The sequence below is a fragment of the Melanerpes formicivorus genome, unplaced genomic scaffold (genome assembly GCF_026170545.1).
Source record: "Melanerpes formicivorus ecotype bairdi unplaced genomic scaffold, bMelFor1.0.p_v2 SCAF_18, whole genome shotgun sequence".
Classification (NCBI taxonomy): domain Eukaryota; kingdom Metazoa; phylum Chordata; class Aves; order Piciformes; family Picidae; genus Melanerpes; species Melanerpes formicivorus.
In genome coordinates, this window is record NW_027142370.1 from 12,989,436 (window position 1) to 13,004,222 (window position 14,787).

A 14,787-nucleotide genomic window follows, 5' to 3' on the forward strand; every position below is an offset into this window, starting at 1 on the left:
TGGATTTATATGAAAGCAAAGCATCTTTTAAGGCATAAATCACAAAAAGGAAAGGGGGGGGGGGAGGGAAAGAAGGCAAATAAATCAGTGCCTTAATGGAAAACAGGAAAAAAATATTGGCTGGTGTTTGTGACTCAGAAGTTTTATTATAGAGACATAATTTATGATGATGTTGAAACCAGTCAGGCTTCAAAATAGCACAGCAATTAATATGGCTTTGATGAGGACAGCAAAGGAAGCAGAATTGCAGTGATTATCTTATTCCTTTCCCCCCCACCCCCCCCATGGAAATTGGTTTCTGGAGGAGAGTAGCCCTTCAGGTTAGGTATTAGCAGCTGCCCTTTGGTGCCTCATTTACAAGAACAGCTTGTCTCTGTCTGTTCTCACTCCTGCCCTTCCAGCTCAGGGGTGTTCCTCAGAATGAACTATTGGAACATCATTAAAAATAACAGACTTCAGGCTAGCTTTTCATTTTGCTTTGGTTTGTGTCAGAGCACTGAATCTGCAAAGTGAAAAGTAAGCCACTCAAGATTCAACAGGCTGCTTACTGATGAACTGCAGCTTGAAGTCCACACCATAGGACTGGAGAACCTAAAATGACAACCGTACAAATGCTTTTCTAGCTGAGCTACTCAAGCAGGGAAAGCCTCAAGCTTCATTTCTGAAACCAGCCTTACCTTTAGCATGACATCCTGCAGGGTGGGACCACGCAGCCCATAGCACGGAGTCCTCTGGCTGCTGAGTCTTTCAGCAGGGACTATGAGAAAGTCTTGAACTAGAGCAGACTGAGAAGATGAAGTTTAAACTTAGAGTTCTGACATTTTCCCTTCTGTTCCTCAAGATAGACCCACTCCATGAATAATCCATCTATTTGCTGTTCCATTAAACACTCAGTGCTGTCTATGTAATTTCTGTAGCTAACAAAAACAGGTGGATAATGGTTTCTGTTGCTGCTTTGTCCCAGGATGAGCTTTAGTAACGATTCACAGCCTGAGCCACCCTGCTAATCTGCACAGCAGCAACCACCTCTCAGCAAACCATAAACTATTCCAGCCCCAAACCTCAGCTAAGCCAGCAGCAGCTCACCTCAATACTCTGAAGCAGGGAAGAATGTCCAAGCTGCAGGGATGCACAGCACATGCCGATTTGAGCAACCCAGAGACCTCCACAGAGCTCCTGTCAGGACCAGTAAGAGCCAGGCTCCAATCCTTGCACACAGCCAGATAAGGACAGGTTTGGATTTGCATACCCCTCAATTTTGCAAGGAGGATGCAGATCTTGTACAGCACAGGCAACTCTTCAGGAGGGCAGTGAGATAAAGACAAGGCACTCAAAGAGTAAGTAAAGAGCAAGTAGTATGTGAGGATAGCAACGGAAGAGAATGGAATAAAGACATGGGAAGGGCAGAAGAACACACTTGGTTCTGTTTATGGCCATCTCTTACAGGTAGCTCAAAGTTAAACCTTGCTAGATTCTTTTATTCTAAAGCTAGATAGGAACATTCAGCCTCCGACTCAACGGAGCTCTACAACATTTGTTTTCACCTGCAGTTGCAAGGCTTCGATCTCACCACAGAGCGTCACCCTCCACCAATTCTACTGCAGCAACTCCACTCCTAGGGACAGGGGAAAAGGACTGCTCCCTGCTTTCCCTCGGAGTGGAGTTGAGCTGCAGTACAGGAGGATGAAGTGGAGGAGCAGTGGAGGAAGCTGAGCAGCCTGCTGCTCGTCACCGACACGCAAACTCTGAGGCCCGGCCAAACTGATTTTCTCTCCGCAAATCCCACCGAGTGCTTCACAAGAAAACCAAAAGCAAGCAATAGTTTAGAATCAAATTTTATTAAAGAAAAAGACCTGTAGTGCAGGTTCTCAGACAAATGCATACCTTTGGATGCAGTGGAGTACACAGGAGTATACAGTAGTTTGCCTGCTACATGTTTGGAAGCTGAAAAGAGCCCACGATAAACTGTGCTGCACAGTTCATCACCACCAGTAAAAGCTGTCAGGAACTGGGCTGTGGATCACCAACAGAGAGTGGGGGTTATGTGTGCACTACATATTGCACAAGACTTTTGATTAAGCTATTAATTGTGCAATTGGATCACAGTTAAGTGTTACATTAAGCATATTCAAACATAGACCTGTGGGTTGCTGGGGTTGCCCCTCAAAAACAGCACGTCACTACAAAACTGCCATTAAATGTTACATATTTACAAAAATATACAAATTACACTCCCCCCCCACCCCCCCTTTATGACAATGCACCATTTATGGATTCATTTCATTCTTCCCTTGAGCCCTGATACAAAGGAACCTGTTTAAGTCAAGGTCTCCTGCAACAACAGTAGGAGAAGGCGTGTTTGAACCAACGCTAGAATGTGCAAAGGCAGAAGAGGAGGACTGCATGGTCATGGATGGGATGGGCTATGGCATACTGATGATCACCAAGAGCCTTCACAGCATATTGATGATCATCAAAAGCCTTTACATGGATTGGAAGGGGCCCCTTGGTCAGAAAAATACTCTCAGAAACACAGTGTTAAGCATTTGCTGGTCACATTCTGGTCAAAGCAGCTGCAAGTAGTTCAGAACCAAAAGGTCTTCCCAGGTTGTAATTAGCTCACATCTACCCCAAAGTAGTACTCTTGTATACTACCCATGGGAATCAGAATTACAGGTGAAAATCAGCTGGACACCCAGGTGAGAAGATATGCAGGGAGATGACAACTGAGCACTTTCCTTCCCTAACACAGAGGCAGACTGACAAAGTCAGAACACAGAATCACCAAGGTTGGAAGAGACCTCAAAGATCATCAAGTCCAACCTGTCACCACAGACCTCATGACTAAACCAGTCACAAATTAAGAGTTTGGCTCTGCAATGCCAAAGAAATGTTCCACCTGGAGAGCAGAGCAGTGAGGAATGCTCTGGGAATCCTCACAAGAGTTATAGCAGGTCTAGTTTTTGTTTTCTTTGCTTTCATATCTTTACCAAGAGCTGTAGCTTTAATTAGCAAAAAAAATATTAGCCAGGCTTGGTTTAATTTCCAATTTTTGTCTCCTTTTGTTCAGATGAGCAATGCCAACAAAATCTGCATGGTTTATCTGCCTGGATCTGGAATGATCTGGGACCCACCTGTGCTGAAAGAGCCCCAGGTGCACTGTAAATATGCCAGCATTTATCTTTTGCTCTTAATGGAAAATTCTCCCATCCCAACTCCACTATCTCTCCAAATCTTCTTCCAGCACTTAGTCCAGGGTGAATTATGTTCCTAGTGCATAAACACAGAACATTGGATACCCTGCTAATTTCATTTTGGTGAGGAAGGGGGGTAGCTAATGTCTCCCAAACCACAATTGCAGAGCCCCAGGCTGATACTCTTTAAATTCACCTCCCCTTTTGCAAAGAAACTTACCTATAGCTAGTGGAAAGGAAAGTCACAGTAGCTACACATAGCTGTAAAAGCAAGTGATAAGCAAAGCACAAGAGTGGAAGCTTCCCCAAGTGCTCTGCCAACTCATCAGGGTTTCCATCTCTTCCAATCTGCTATTCTGCATTTTTATTTTCAGTACTTTTGTCTCAGCCACACAGAAGAGGACAAAAATTAGTTAATCCACTTTGGACATCCACTCAGCTCCCTGGCAGAACCACAAGCAGAGAAAAGCAACTCAGGTCGAGAGAGGAGAGAATTCAAGTTTCCTTCTCCATTGGATTACATTTTCCCTCCAGAATCTTCTGCACTGCAGCAAGCACAGCCCATGACTTACACCCAGGAGGAAATAAATCATAGCTTGTCAGTGACAAATAAAAAAGGAGCTGTACTCAGATGCCTGGTGTGTACATTGAATAGAGGAACTCTGTGTTCTGAAAATTAAGATTTCTAGTCACATGTTGCTGGTGTTTGCCCTCAGGAATACTCCACCGACTCATTCATACTCTCTCAACATTATAAAATTAGAGCCCATGGAGGGATTCTAGCAAATGACATTTTCTCAGTACAAATCTAAGACACAGAGCCTATAAAATCATTCTTTCCCTTGCCAGCTAGTTCAGTGCTGTGCTATGGAGGGACACCATCAGCAAATGCTCTGTAATCACTTCAGAAGTAACCCCACGCTGGAGCTGCCTCTGCAGAGTACATTCCTGCATCCTGGCTCTCAGGTTGCAGCCTCTTCTCCATGCACCTCAGTTGGGATGTGGCTCTAAGTCAGATCCCTCCTAAACTGTAGGCACAAATGCTGATAATGCCACACATTGCTGGTGCTGCACCAATTCATCCCCATGGGTTTAAGCCTCTGTGTCCACTCAGCAGAACTGAAATGTAAGCTCCAAGCATGAAGCAAAGCAAACCCCCCAACTCGCGGCAACATCACACGCTGCTAACGCCAACTTTCTCTTCTTTCCTGTTCAGACTTGTGCTCCCCTCCCTCCTGCATCTGTCCCACATACACTCCCTCTCCAGAAAAGCCTCTACCCTTCAAAGACACCACTGAGCTTTTCAATTATCTTATTCCCATCAACTTCTCCAACAAGAATGTTCTGCCAAATCCCTCTCTGATGGCTTTGCTTAAACTCATATTGTATGGGACTTGAAAGCAAGCCTCTTGCCTCTGCCCCAAGGAAATGCTGCATCTACGCCCATCCCACAAATCTGACAAGTGAAATTGCTCCCAAGAGGGGTGGCCACTGCTTCTGCTCCTTTATTAGCAATGGACCCTCTTAACCTCACCTGTTCTTCAGCTTCAGGTTGTCACAGCTATCTAAAAAGGCTCTGTACTAGCTTTGGCCTCAGCATTTCATAGAATCATAGAATTCTAAGGTTGGAAGGGACCTCAAGGATCATCTAGTTCCAACCCCCCTGCCATGGGCAGGGACACCCCACACTACAGCAGGTTGCTGAGAGCCACATCCAGCCCAGCCTTAAAATCCTCCAGGGATGAAGCTTCCACCACCTCCCTGGACAACTTGTGCCCGTCTCTCACCACCCTCATGGGGAAGAACTTCTTCCTAACATCCAATCTGAATCTAACCACTTCTAGTTTTGCTCCTAGTCCTATCACTACCTGACATCCCATGTTACAACACAAACACACCACAATGCTCTGGCAAGGCGTTTGCCCAGCCTTGCTGCAGTTGTGCAGCTGCCAGATTGAAGGCAGGTACCACCTTACTGAGCTCCAGCAAACTCATGCAGCCACCCCTACCACCCAAAATGAGGCAGAGGGAGGCATTTGGAGAGAATAGGCCTAGATGTCTGTCAATTAAATCTATTTTTTCCACTACAGACTGACAAGGTTAATACATATAGAATCCTAGAATCATTTCAGTTGGAAAAGACCTCTCAGATCATCAAGTCCAACCATCCACCCAACACCACCGTGCCCATTAAACCCTGTCCCACAGTGCTATGGCCACACTTTTCCTGAACTCCTCCAGGGATGGTGACTCCACCACCTCCCTGGGCAGCCTGTTCCAATGCCTGACCACTCTTGCAGCAAAGAAATTTGTCCTAATATCCAACTTAAGCCTCCCCTGGTGCAACCGGAGGGCACTTCCTCTCACCACTTATTACTTGGGAGAAGAGACCAACACCCAGCTTGCTCCAACCTCCTCTCAGGTGGCTGCAGAGAGCAAATGTATAGACCACATCACACCTGGATGAAAGAGGGAAAAACCAGGTATTCATTCTCATCCACATCTCAGACTAGAATTATGTGCTCTGGGATAAGCAGCTGAGGAGTCCTGGCAAGCCAAAAGGGATGAGTTCCAGAAAGAGTGAGAGAAAAGGAGAGCCAAAATTTAAAGTGAAAGGATTAAAACAACTGAAAGTGGGAAAGAGACAAGAAGGATCAACTGCAGTGAGACACAGGGGAACTACATCTACCCAGAGAAGAGAGGAGAACTTGGAGGAGAGACAGGGAGATCATGTTGTCACTCAAGACACGGTAGGGTGCACATCCAAATAGAAACAGAACACAAAGCACAATGCAACTCAAGGAAGAAGAATGTGGACTGCAGAGAGCTGTCATCAGCAGGGGGAGGCAGGCAAGGCAGAGCAACAAACAGGCAGTAATAAAGAAAAAAGAACAAAAGGGCAAAAAAAAAAAAAGGAGGAGGGCAAGAAACAAGGAGAAACAGGAGAGAATTGGAAGTCAGAGAGTTTTGTCTTTAAAGTGCCTCATCAACTGTTTAGCCAAAAGTTGGAAGCACCAAACAATGCAGGTTAGCCCTCTGAAAAGTTCAGCACCTCAGATTAACCTCAATGAGGGGAGAGTGCTCACAAGCAAATGGAGCCAGGGAACCGGGCATCTTCCTCTGAACTTTTAAAAAGCCCATCTGTGAATCTGGGACCTGCAAGTGGTGCATTAAAATTCTCCCCTTTAGAGTGGTTTCAGCATTTGAAAGCTGCCTGTGCGCATGGTACTGATGTCTGGGGGGTACACATCTTCTGCACAGCCCTGCCTAGTCATGAATCATAGAACTGTTAGGGTTGGAAGGGAACTCAAGGATCAGCCAGTACCAACCCCCGTGCCATGAGCAGGGGCACCTCACACAAGATCAGCCTGCTCAGAGCTACATCCAGCCTGGCCTTTAAAACCTCCAGAGATGAGGCTCCCATAATGAGGGTGGCTCAAAAAAAGAGAGGCTACAAGTCTGCTGTTTTCCTGCCTGAGCTGTTCTCACAAACTCTCCACCATTTCAGGCACATTTCCTTTTTAAACTGCTTTAATTAACAAGCAAATGGTGTGAATTCCTACTTTTTCATGAAAGGAGAGCAAGTCATTTTTTTTTGTTGTTGCCCTTTGGGCTGCAAGCACAGACACTGTCAAGCAAGAGCTAAATATAAGCATCAAAAGCTGGCTAAAATTAGCAGCAAACAGCCCAGAAATATGACATGCTAAGGAAGTTATTTGGGCTTCCTGGTGATGAATATACTCATTATGCCATTAAAACACTGCAACAAAGGCATATTGCTGAAGCAGTGCCACGTACTGCTGCATGTATTATTGCTGCCCAGCAGGGCTTTATGTTCCCTGTATTGCAACAAATCAGGGGGAAATGTGCAGATTCTCCAGGAACTCAGAATTCCAGGCCCATCCATAAAGCTCAGGGTTTGTGTAATGCTTTCAAGAGTTGCAAAGAAATAGTTTTGAAGGTAATTACTTGCGTGAGGGAAAGGACCCCACTTCTTTCTTGGGTTTTTTCTTTTCAGGGCTAGTAAATGTCACTCCTAAAAGAAAATCAATCTTGAAGAAGAGAGAGAGGAAGGGTGTGTAATTAAGAACATGGATGGTTAGAGATACTCCTTAGGAAAGTATTTTAATACAAACCATTGTGGCTCTGAGATAAGGATTTTGCTCACGTAGCTGCGTCAGAGCACTCCGGAGTGTGAGTTTCTGAGCCTTCCAGTATTTCTGGTCTTATTTACTGTCTTTCCAGAAGCTCATCTCAGCTAGCAGCACATTAACCAACTCCAAACAATAATTCTGACAAGCTTCACAGAAGGAAGAAAGGAAGATGAAGAGAATGAAAAAAAAAATCCTTCATTTGGTCGCACATGGCTCCACAATTCATATTTTACCTAATTTGCTACTCCATTTAACAGGAGGGAAAGGCCAGGGCTGAGGACCTAAAGCAATCAGATCTCACATATTAAAAATCATTTGAAAGTCACTTGCTGCATGTATCAGTTTCAGGGGGGAAATAAATTTTCCCCAAAAGCTTATTAAAGAGGACTGCATTCTTCAGTCTTCACACCACCTGAATACCACTACAGCTCCTGCTTTCCCTGATGGGATGTATAAACCCTCTGCTCTATGCAACATGCTTGAAAAGAAAGGGGAAAGGAAAACTTTGTCCACGCAATATTCCCAATCAGGTTTGGGAAATGAGCTGTTCTAGGCCATCTCAATGCTGAGAAATCCTTTTGAGGCTGCAGAAAGAGCTGGAGGAGAAAGTACTGAGGGGTACTGGTTGACAGCGGGCTGAACATGAGCCAGCAGTGTGCCCAGGTAGCCAAGAAGGCCAATGGCATCCTGGCCTGGATCAGGAACAGTGTGGCCAGCAGGAGCAGGGAAGTCATTCTGCCCTGTACTCAGCACTGATTAGACCACACCTTGAGTCCTGTGTCCAGTTCTGGGCTCCTTAATTTAAGAAGGTCATTGAGAGTCTTGAACATGTCCAGAGAAGGGCAACGAGGCTGGGGAGAGGCCTTGAGCATAGCCCTGTGAGGAGAGGCTGAGGGAGCTGGGGTTGCTTAGCCTGGAGAAGAGGAGGCTCAGGGGAGACCTTAATGCTGTCTACAGCTACCTGAAGGGAGGCTGTAGCCAGGTGGGGGTTGGTCTCTTCTCCCAGGCATCCAGCACCAGAACAAGAAGACACAGTCTCAAGGGGAGGTTTAGGCTGGAGGTGAGGAGAAAGTTCTTCCTAGAAAGAGAGATTGGCCATTGGAATGTGCACCCAGGGAGGTGGTGGAGGTGTTCCGTCCCTGGAGGTGTTCAAAAAGGGACTGGATGTGGCACTTGGAGCCATGGTTTACTTAGTCATGAGGTGTTGGGTGATAGGTAGGACTTGATGATCTCTGAGGTCTTTTCCAACCTTACTGAGTCTATGATTCTACGATCAGGCCAGCAGAAGGGCTAACGTAGGAAAGAAGATTAAAAACTTAAGAGTGCACAGCTTGACATTTCCCAAAGCCTGCAGGGTTGGGCTTTCCATTCTGAAAGCTAACTGGAATCTGAGTTAATTCACCATTTGTCACTCTGCTGATTAGAGTCTGAACACCAGCACAAACCATGACATATGTAGCCATGGGAGGAATAAACCTGCGTCCTAACGGCACCGAGAGGGATAACACAGAAACACTGAAAGGCAACAAGGAACGGGAAAATACAGACTTAACATTAGGAAAATGGTCCGAGCAGATCCTTTAACTACTTCTCAGCACTTAAATGCTGTTCTAATGGAAGATTTAGCAAGCCTTTCTCAGACTGGTAAGATTTAGGCTAAATGCCAGTCTCATAAAGAAAGCTGCAGAAGCAGTGTGCAGCTGGGACTGGAGCAGGGAAAACGAGCCAGGAAGCATCTTTTTTGAGTGGACTTAGACACAACATCATTTTGCAACTCAAAGATCAATATTTATAAAGGTAAATGCTTATAAATTTCTTCCTGGTGGAGAGCCAATTTGCTGAGAGAAATGCACACTTACTTTGCTCTAAAGCTCTGAACTAAAACTGCAGATGGAAATAACGCAGCAGTTATCAATCAATATGCAAGAGCAGCTCCAACTGTCAGGGCCTGTGCAATGAAACAAAAAGTTTAGTCTTCTCTTTTCCTCCCAAGTCTCATTAATGAAAAATTACATAACTTTGCTTCATAGGAAGCAGGAAAAACTTGTGACTGAAATTGTCTTTGATGAATTTCACTGAGTCATCTACAGCTTCATACTAGGTAGAAGTGAGGAGAAAGTTCTTCACAGAGAGAGTTGGAATGTGCTGCCCAGGGAGGTGGTGGAGTCACCGTCCCTGGAGGCGTTCAAGAGGGGACTGGACGTGGCACTTGGTGCCATGGTTTAGTCATGAGGTGTTGGGTGACAGGTTGGACTTTTGAGGTCTCTTCCAGCCTTCCTGATTCTTCGATTCTTTGAAATCTTCTTTGATTCTCTCTCAACTTAGCAACCTTGTATTTGACTTGAAATAGCACTTGAAACTCAAAACTTAGCAGAACCACTGGTCCATCGTGAAAAAGTTACTGCAAACAAATGCATAACAGTAAACCTTCTTCATAACAATAAACATCTCCCACATTTCTTTGTGGAAGGAGGATGGCAGCCACTGCAGTTCCATTCTGCTGACCTCCATAAGAGAGACAGCAGACAGCAGCAGCGTTCCCACTAAAGGAATACATCCAGGTGGGTTTTGAATGTCTCCAGAGAAGGAGACTCCACAAGCTCTCTGGGCAGCCTGCTCCACTGCTCCATCACTCCCACTGTAAAGAAGTTTCTCCTCATGTTGAGGTGAAACCTTCTGTGTTCTATCTTGTACCTGTTGTTCCTTGTCTTATTACTATGCACCACCCAGAAGAGCTTGGCCTCCTCCACCTGACACCCACCCCTCAGATATTTATGCACATTGATGAGATCCCCTCTCAGTCTTCTCTTCTCCAGACTAAACAGCCCCAGGGCTCTCAGTCTCTCTTCAATAGGAGAGGATGCTCAAGTCCCCTAATCATCCTTGCAGCTCTCCATTGGATTCTCTCTAGCAGGTCCCTGTCTCTCTGGGACCTAAAGCACAGCTCACCATCTGCTTTGGACTAGGAACTACTAATGGCATAGAATTTGCAACTACTAATAATTCATGCTCTCCAAATTCTTTCGCTATGAAGATGCTGAACAAACAGTAATTAATTTAGCCTCACAGTACCTCTGTGAGGTAGCTAATTTCTATCAGCCTCATTTTACAGCTGGGAAAACTGAGGCACATACTTGCCCAAAGTCTGGCACAGAATCCAGCCCAGATACCTGACACCCACTATATGTTTCTTAGCCATCACCTCACCCTTCCTCACTAACAGATTTAACTGGAATATGACCAGTTCTGGAGGCATTTGTGCACATGTGTGACTATGTACAGCAACAGCTCTATGCTGCTGTAGACCTGTATCAGGCTTTTAGACAGATAAAGTGCTGAGGTGTCATGGACATAGTTCAAGAAATCTGAAGCCCAGCACTAGTGAGGCTTTTAATTTAAAGACAAACCAAGACATCAGGAATGGGGACATGGCAATGGGATTATCTGAGTTTTAAAATGATTCATTTTTAAGCTATTCTTGCCAGGCTTCCTTTATTATCTGCTGGGTAGTGTAACTACAGTTCCAGCAACACTGACATCTCCTTAGAAAACAGTGGGTTTAAGATGTGACAAACCAACCTCAGAGGAGTGCTGCATGAATCAAATTAATAAGCATCAAAACCCACGATTCCAGGCACTCCGTTGTGCTGAGTGTTAATTAGAGAAGCCAGTGGTTAAATCTTCTGCAGTGATCCAAAAGAGCCCTGTTAGAGAGACACATCCCCTGCACTGAACACAGAAAAGCAGCTGTTAAAGCACAAGGTACTCCTGACCCGGTTCCAGCAGTGCCCTTTGCCCATCAGATGAACCATGGCAGAACAACCTCAAGCTAGAGCTTCCATTCCACCACTTGTTCATGAGGCTGAGCTACCACTTGCTCACCCTACACAATACCCCACCTCTGAGCTATCCCACAGGAGCAAGTGAGCTGCTTGCAACACCATTTGATTCTCTGCTGCAGCTCATTTCCACTAGAAAAAGCATAAAGAGCTGGTGAGGAGGAAAAGCCTCTGGTGCAACAGTCCCAAGAATTCACAATGCACAACATGTTTTGTATTTGCAGCTCTCCTTAAGAAACCCAGGCTCAGAGAGATGTAAACCCCTGGATTTCTCCCCTGTCTGGCAGACAACAGGCAGCTAGAGCACTGCTGCTCTGTAAATGAGCTTGTACAGCACTCCACAACCACAGATGGAGTCATTTTAGCACAAGTTTTGATATATCATCTTTCTGAGCAGCTCGCAAGCACTGTTCAGCATCCTCACTTTACCTTCCCCACCAAGTTCCTTACAGGAAATTTATAATCTAGACTTTCTTGTGCTTTACACACACACATCCTGTGGGGTTTGTGAGAACACTGCACCAAATTACCACATCCAACCCCTCTGCTGCACTGGATGGCAGAATGCTCTGGGACATTCACAGCTATGTGAAAGAATGACTCCCGTGCACATGATCAGTTAAAACCAGTTCTCTTCTGGTTTACCAGCATTCAGCACTTTCTGTTTGTTGATTCACAAAGTTGTAGTTAGATACCTGTCTCCTCCTTAAGCAGGGTGGTGTGTGAGCTTGCCACTGGCATCAGTAGGACATTCAGTGAGCAAAGGGCTGTTTATTCTCTGTCAAAGGCAAGAAGTGATTCTATGGTTTTGGAGAGAAGCATCCTAACCCCAGGCAGCTGTGACACAGAGGACGCCAACTGCCAGAACTCATCACACCACTGTCCATTTCCCACGTGGTTCCATAAACCACTAGGAAATGGCCAACAAGATGTGGGTCCACTGAACTTAGGGATGCAGAGGGATGTTCCCTAGGGATGCAGAGTTTGGGACTAGGAAATACTGACCCAAGTGAGAGTGGGAATTAAGGAAGCCTTTCAACAGGCAGCTCCTTCAGAAGCCCTCCCACCTTTCTCTGCTGGAAGAGGCCAGCAGTGGTAAGGACCGAGTGACACCCTGTGGTGATGGAAAGGCAACATGAACCCCTAAACCACAGCCCACCCTCCCCATTGGCCCCCCTGGGCAGCCAAACCAACCCAAGGGGAAAAGGTCAGGTCAGAGTTTGCCCACATTGCCTACAAGGGCAAGCAGCTAGGGAAAATCCCAAGGACAGATGTGGGTGGGCAGTGGGGGGTAATGTGCAGCCCAGTCCTGCCTGGAGGAGAGCTTCAACTTACCCAGCACTGCCTTCCTGACAGCAATCTTAGAACAACTGCCATGTAAAGAAAGGTCCTTGGAGGAGGCATTTCCACTCTCTGGAAAGTTAAGAAGAGGCAGCATGGACTTTTACAGCATAACTCATCCAGCAGCTGCCATCAGCCTAATGCTGCTAGCTCAGGAGACAGGAAGAGAGCGACTGAAATGACTGTCCACGAGTGAAGGCACCTGGTCTGGAAAGAGCATCAAGCTGGTGTTTTTGTTTGACAAGGGGCAGGACTGGGGCAGATACTGGTGCTGATGGTTTGTCAGGACTTGCTACACATACAAGAGCATTATCCTATAATATGAGATACCTTAATTACCACTTTAATTGACAGAAGGGCCTAAGCCTAAATTCATTAGATTGTCTTACACATGTTTAAGTTAAGAGCTTATATGGACTAGGAGTGCATTTGTCTCCTTGCTCAGCCCTCTCCCAGCATAGAAACACTTGGCCTCCTAAAAAAATGTCATTGTGATCAACCAATCATCTGTTCTGGTCTAGTCACTTGTGTAAAAATCACCCCTTTTTCGTTTGGGCTGAAAAGTCCCAGCCTTCCACTGAATACCTCAATTAAAAATATAGTTAAAAAGTTACAGTTGATCCTTCTAAAAATAAACATAAAGAACTAGAGCATATACAGAAAAGAAAGAAGGTGGCATTGGAGGTGCCTAGGGCTACAAGTTTGCTACCATAGCTTGAGTTTCAATCGTGACAAGTTCTCAGGCCATGGAGAGAAAACACAAGACGAATTCCTCTTCTCCCTTGGTAACTGATGGTGAACCTTTTTCTCCACGGGACTGATAAAGAAACCTCCTCTCCAGCAGCATTTACAGTCAGATTTGCAATTTTGTGACATCACCAGGGAAAAATAAATCGCTATAGAGAAGAGTCTGTCGGGGGTTTTGTGTTCAGCTGTGAATATCAGCTAACCAGGTAACTGTGCATCTCCCTGGAGTTGATGCTCAAAACCACGCCTGAGTGATTGCCTATGGAAAGAAAAAAAACAAAGGGCCAGCATTAGTGCACTTCAGTCACTTCACAATAAATCCCCTTTTTATTGCAGGGACAATTCAATCACATAAAGAAAGTGGCTTTATCTAACCACAGGTCAGGTGAAGGCTGGTGCAACAGCTCCGTGTACCTACGGCATACTTTTCGCACAAAGCTTTTTGGTCATGGTGGTGGATTTGTGGTGAATTCCTAGGGTTTCTATCCCAGTGACAGCAAAAGTTGGTTCCCTTTGTGGCTTAAAAAGGTGTAGTTGTCTGGAGGGGTGCAGGTGAGGGAGGAGAATGGAACCTGAGGCGTCCATTCGACATGCCACTGACCTGGGACTGGACACTGACCGGCATCAGCAATAAGGGAACTCTGTAGCTGTTCAAGTTGCCACTTCTCCCAGAAGGAGTCACTGCAAGGTAATGGTGTTGAGGAGTCCCAAGGTGGGGGTTGCGATAAAGTAGGCAACATAAAATATATAGAAAACAAAAAAAGTGGATGTGTGAGTCTGGGAATACTGTACTGTGGAAATTCAAAAGTTATGAGAAGAGAGAACAAACAGAAACCCAGGCCTGTAACTCCCTGCTGCGCACGGAGCCGAGGCTGCTATTGACAGCTCCCAACAGGGAGGCAGAAAGCTCTCCAGAACTAGAAGGGGTCTCCAGAGCATTGGAACCTTCTGCAAATCAGAATTTAGTATCAAGCAGGGATTATACCAGGTTTCATACTCTAGCCAGATAAAATAGAGGAGTAGCATTAACAGGAACATTTCCTTGGCAGTACCAAGCAATACCGGAGCTAGTGGGAAGTATTGCAAGTAAGAAAACAGTGCAGAGGGCAGAAATGGAGTTTCAAGTCTTAAATAAAGTCTTGTGGCTAAAAGCTGCACAGCAGCTGACAAACACAGATGATTATGATCCACAGAAATGAACTCTTTACGCTCTGGTGGAAGTGCTGCTGGTGCTGCAGCCTGGCAGAGGCACAAATCACCTCGAGATCTGCATTTGCTAACTGCCTCAGGTTTCACATCAAAACATCATGATCTTGTACTCTTTAACCCTAATAATGCTCTTGCCTAGATAGGAGATATATTTATTTATCTCCAAGGAAGGAGTGCAGGGCAAGTAGAGATAATTTCTGAATGTGTTACAAATCAGGGCAGCCTCTCTTTATTCCAGCATCCCCGAGCTGCCTTAGATAAATAGGCCATAAGGGATTCTCTACATTAAAGGAAGTTGTGCTT

General features: G+C 45.5%; 1 protein-coding gene across 1 annotated transcript in view; it reads right to left on the bottom strand.

The window, feature by feature from the left end:
• Positions 1 to 1,819: 1,819 nt before the first annotated feature.
• SORCS2 (sortilin related VPS10 domain containing receptor 2) overlaps positions 1,820 to 14,787 on the bottom strand; it is a 626,507-nt gene continuing 613,539 nt past the window's right edge. Inside the window, exons 27-28 of the mRNA XM_068149669.1 lie at positions 13,877 to 13,956; positions 1,820 to 13,534 (exon numbers count right to left, since the gene is read on the bottom strand). Of these exons, the coding sequence (XP_068005770.1) occupies positions 13,511 to 13,534; positions 13,877 to 13,956 (104 nt within the window). The 3' untranslated portion in view covers positions 1,820 to 13,510. The remainder of the gene's footprint in view (positions 13,535 to 13,876; positions 13,957 to 14,787) is intronic.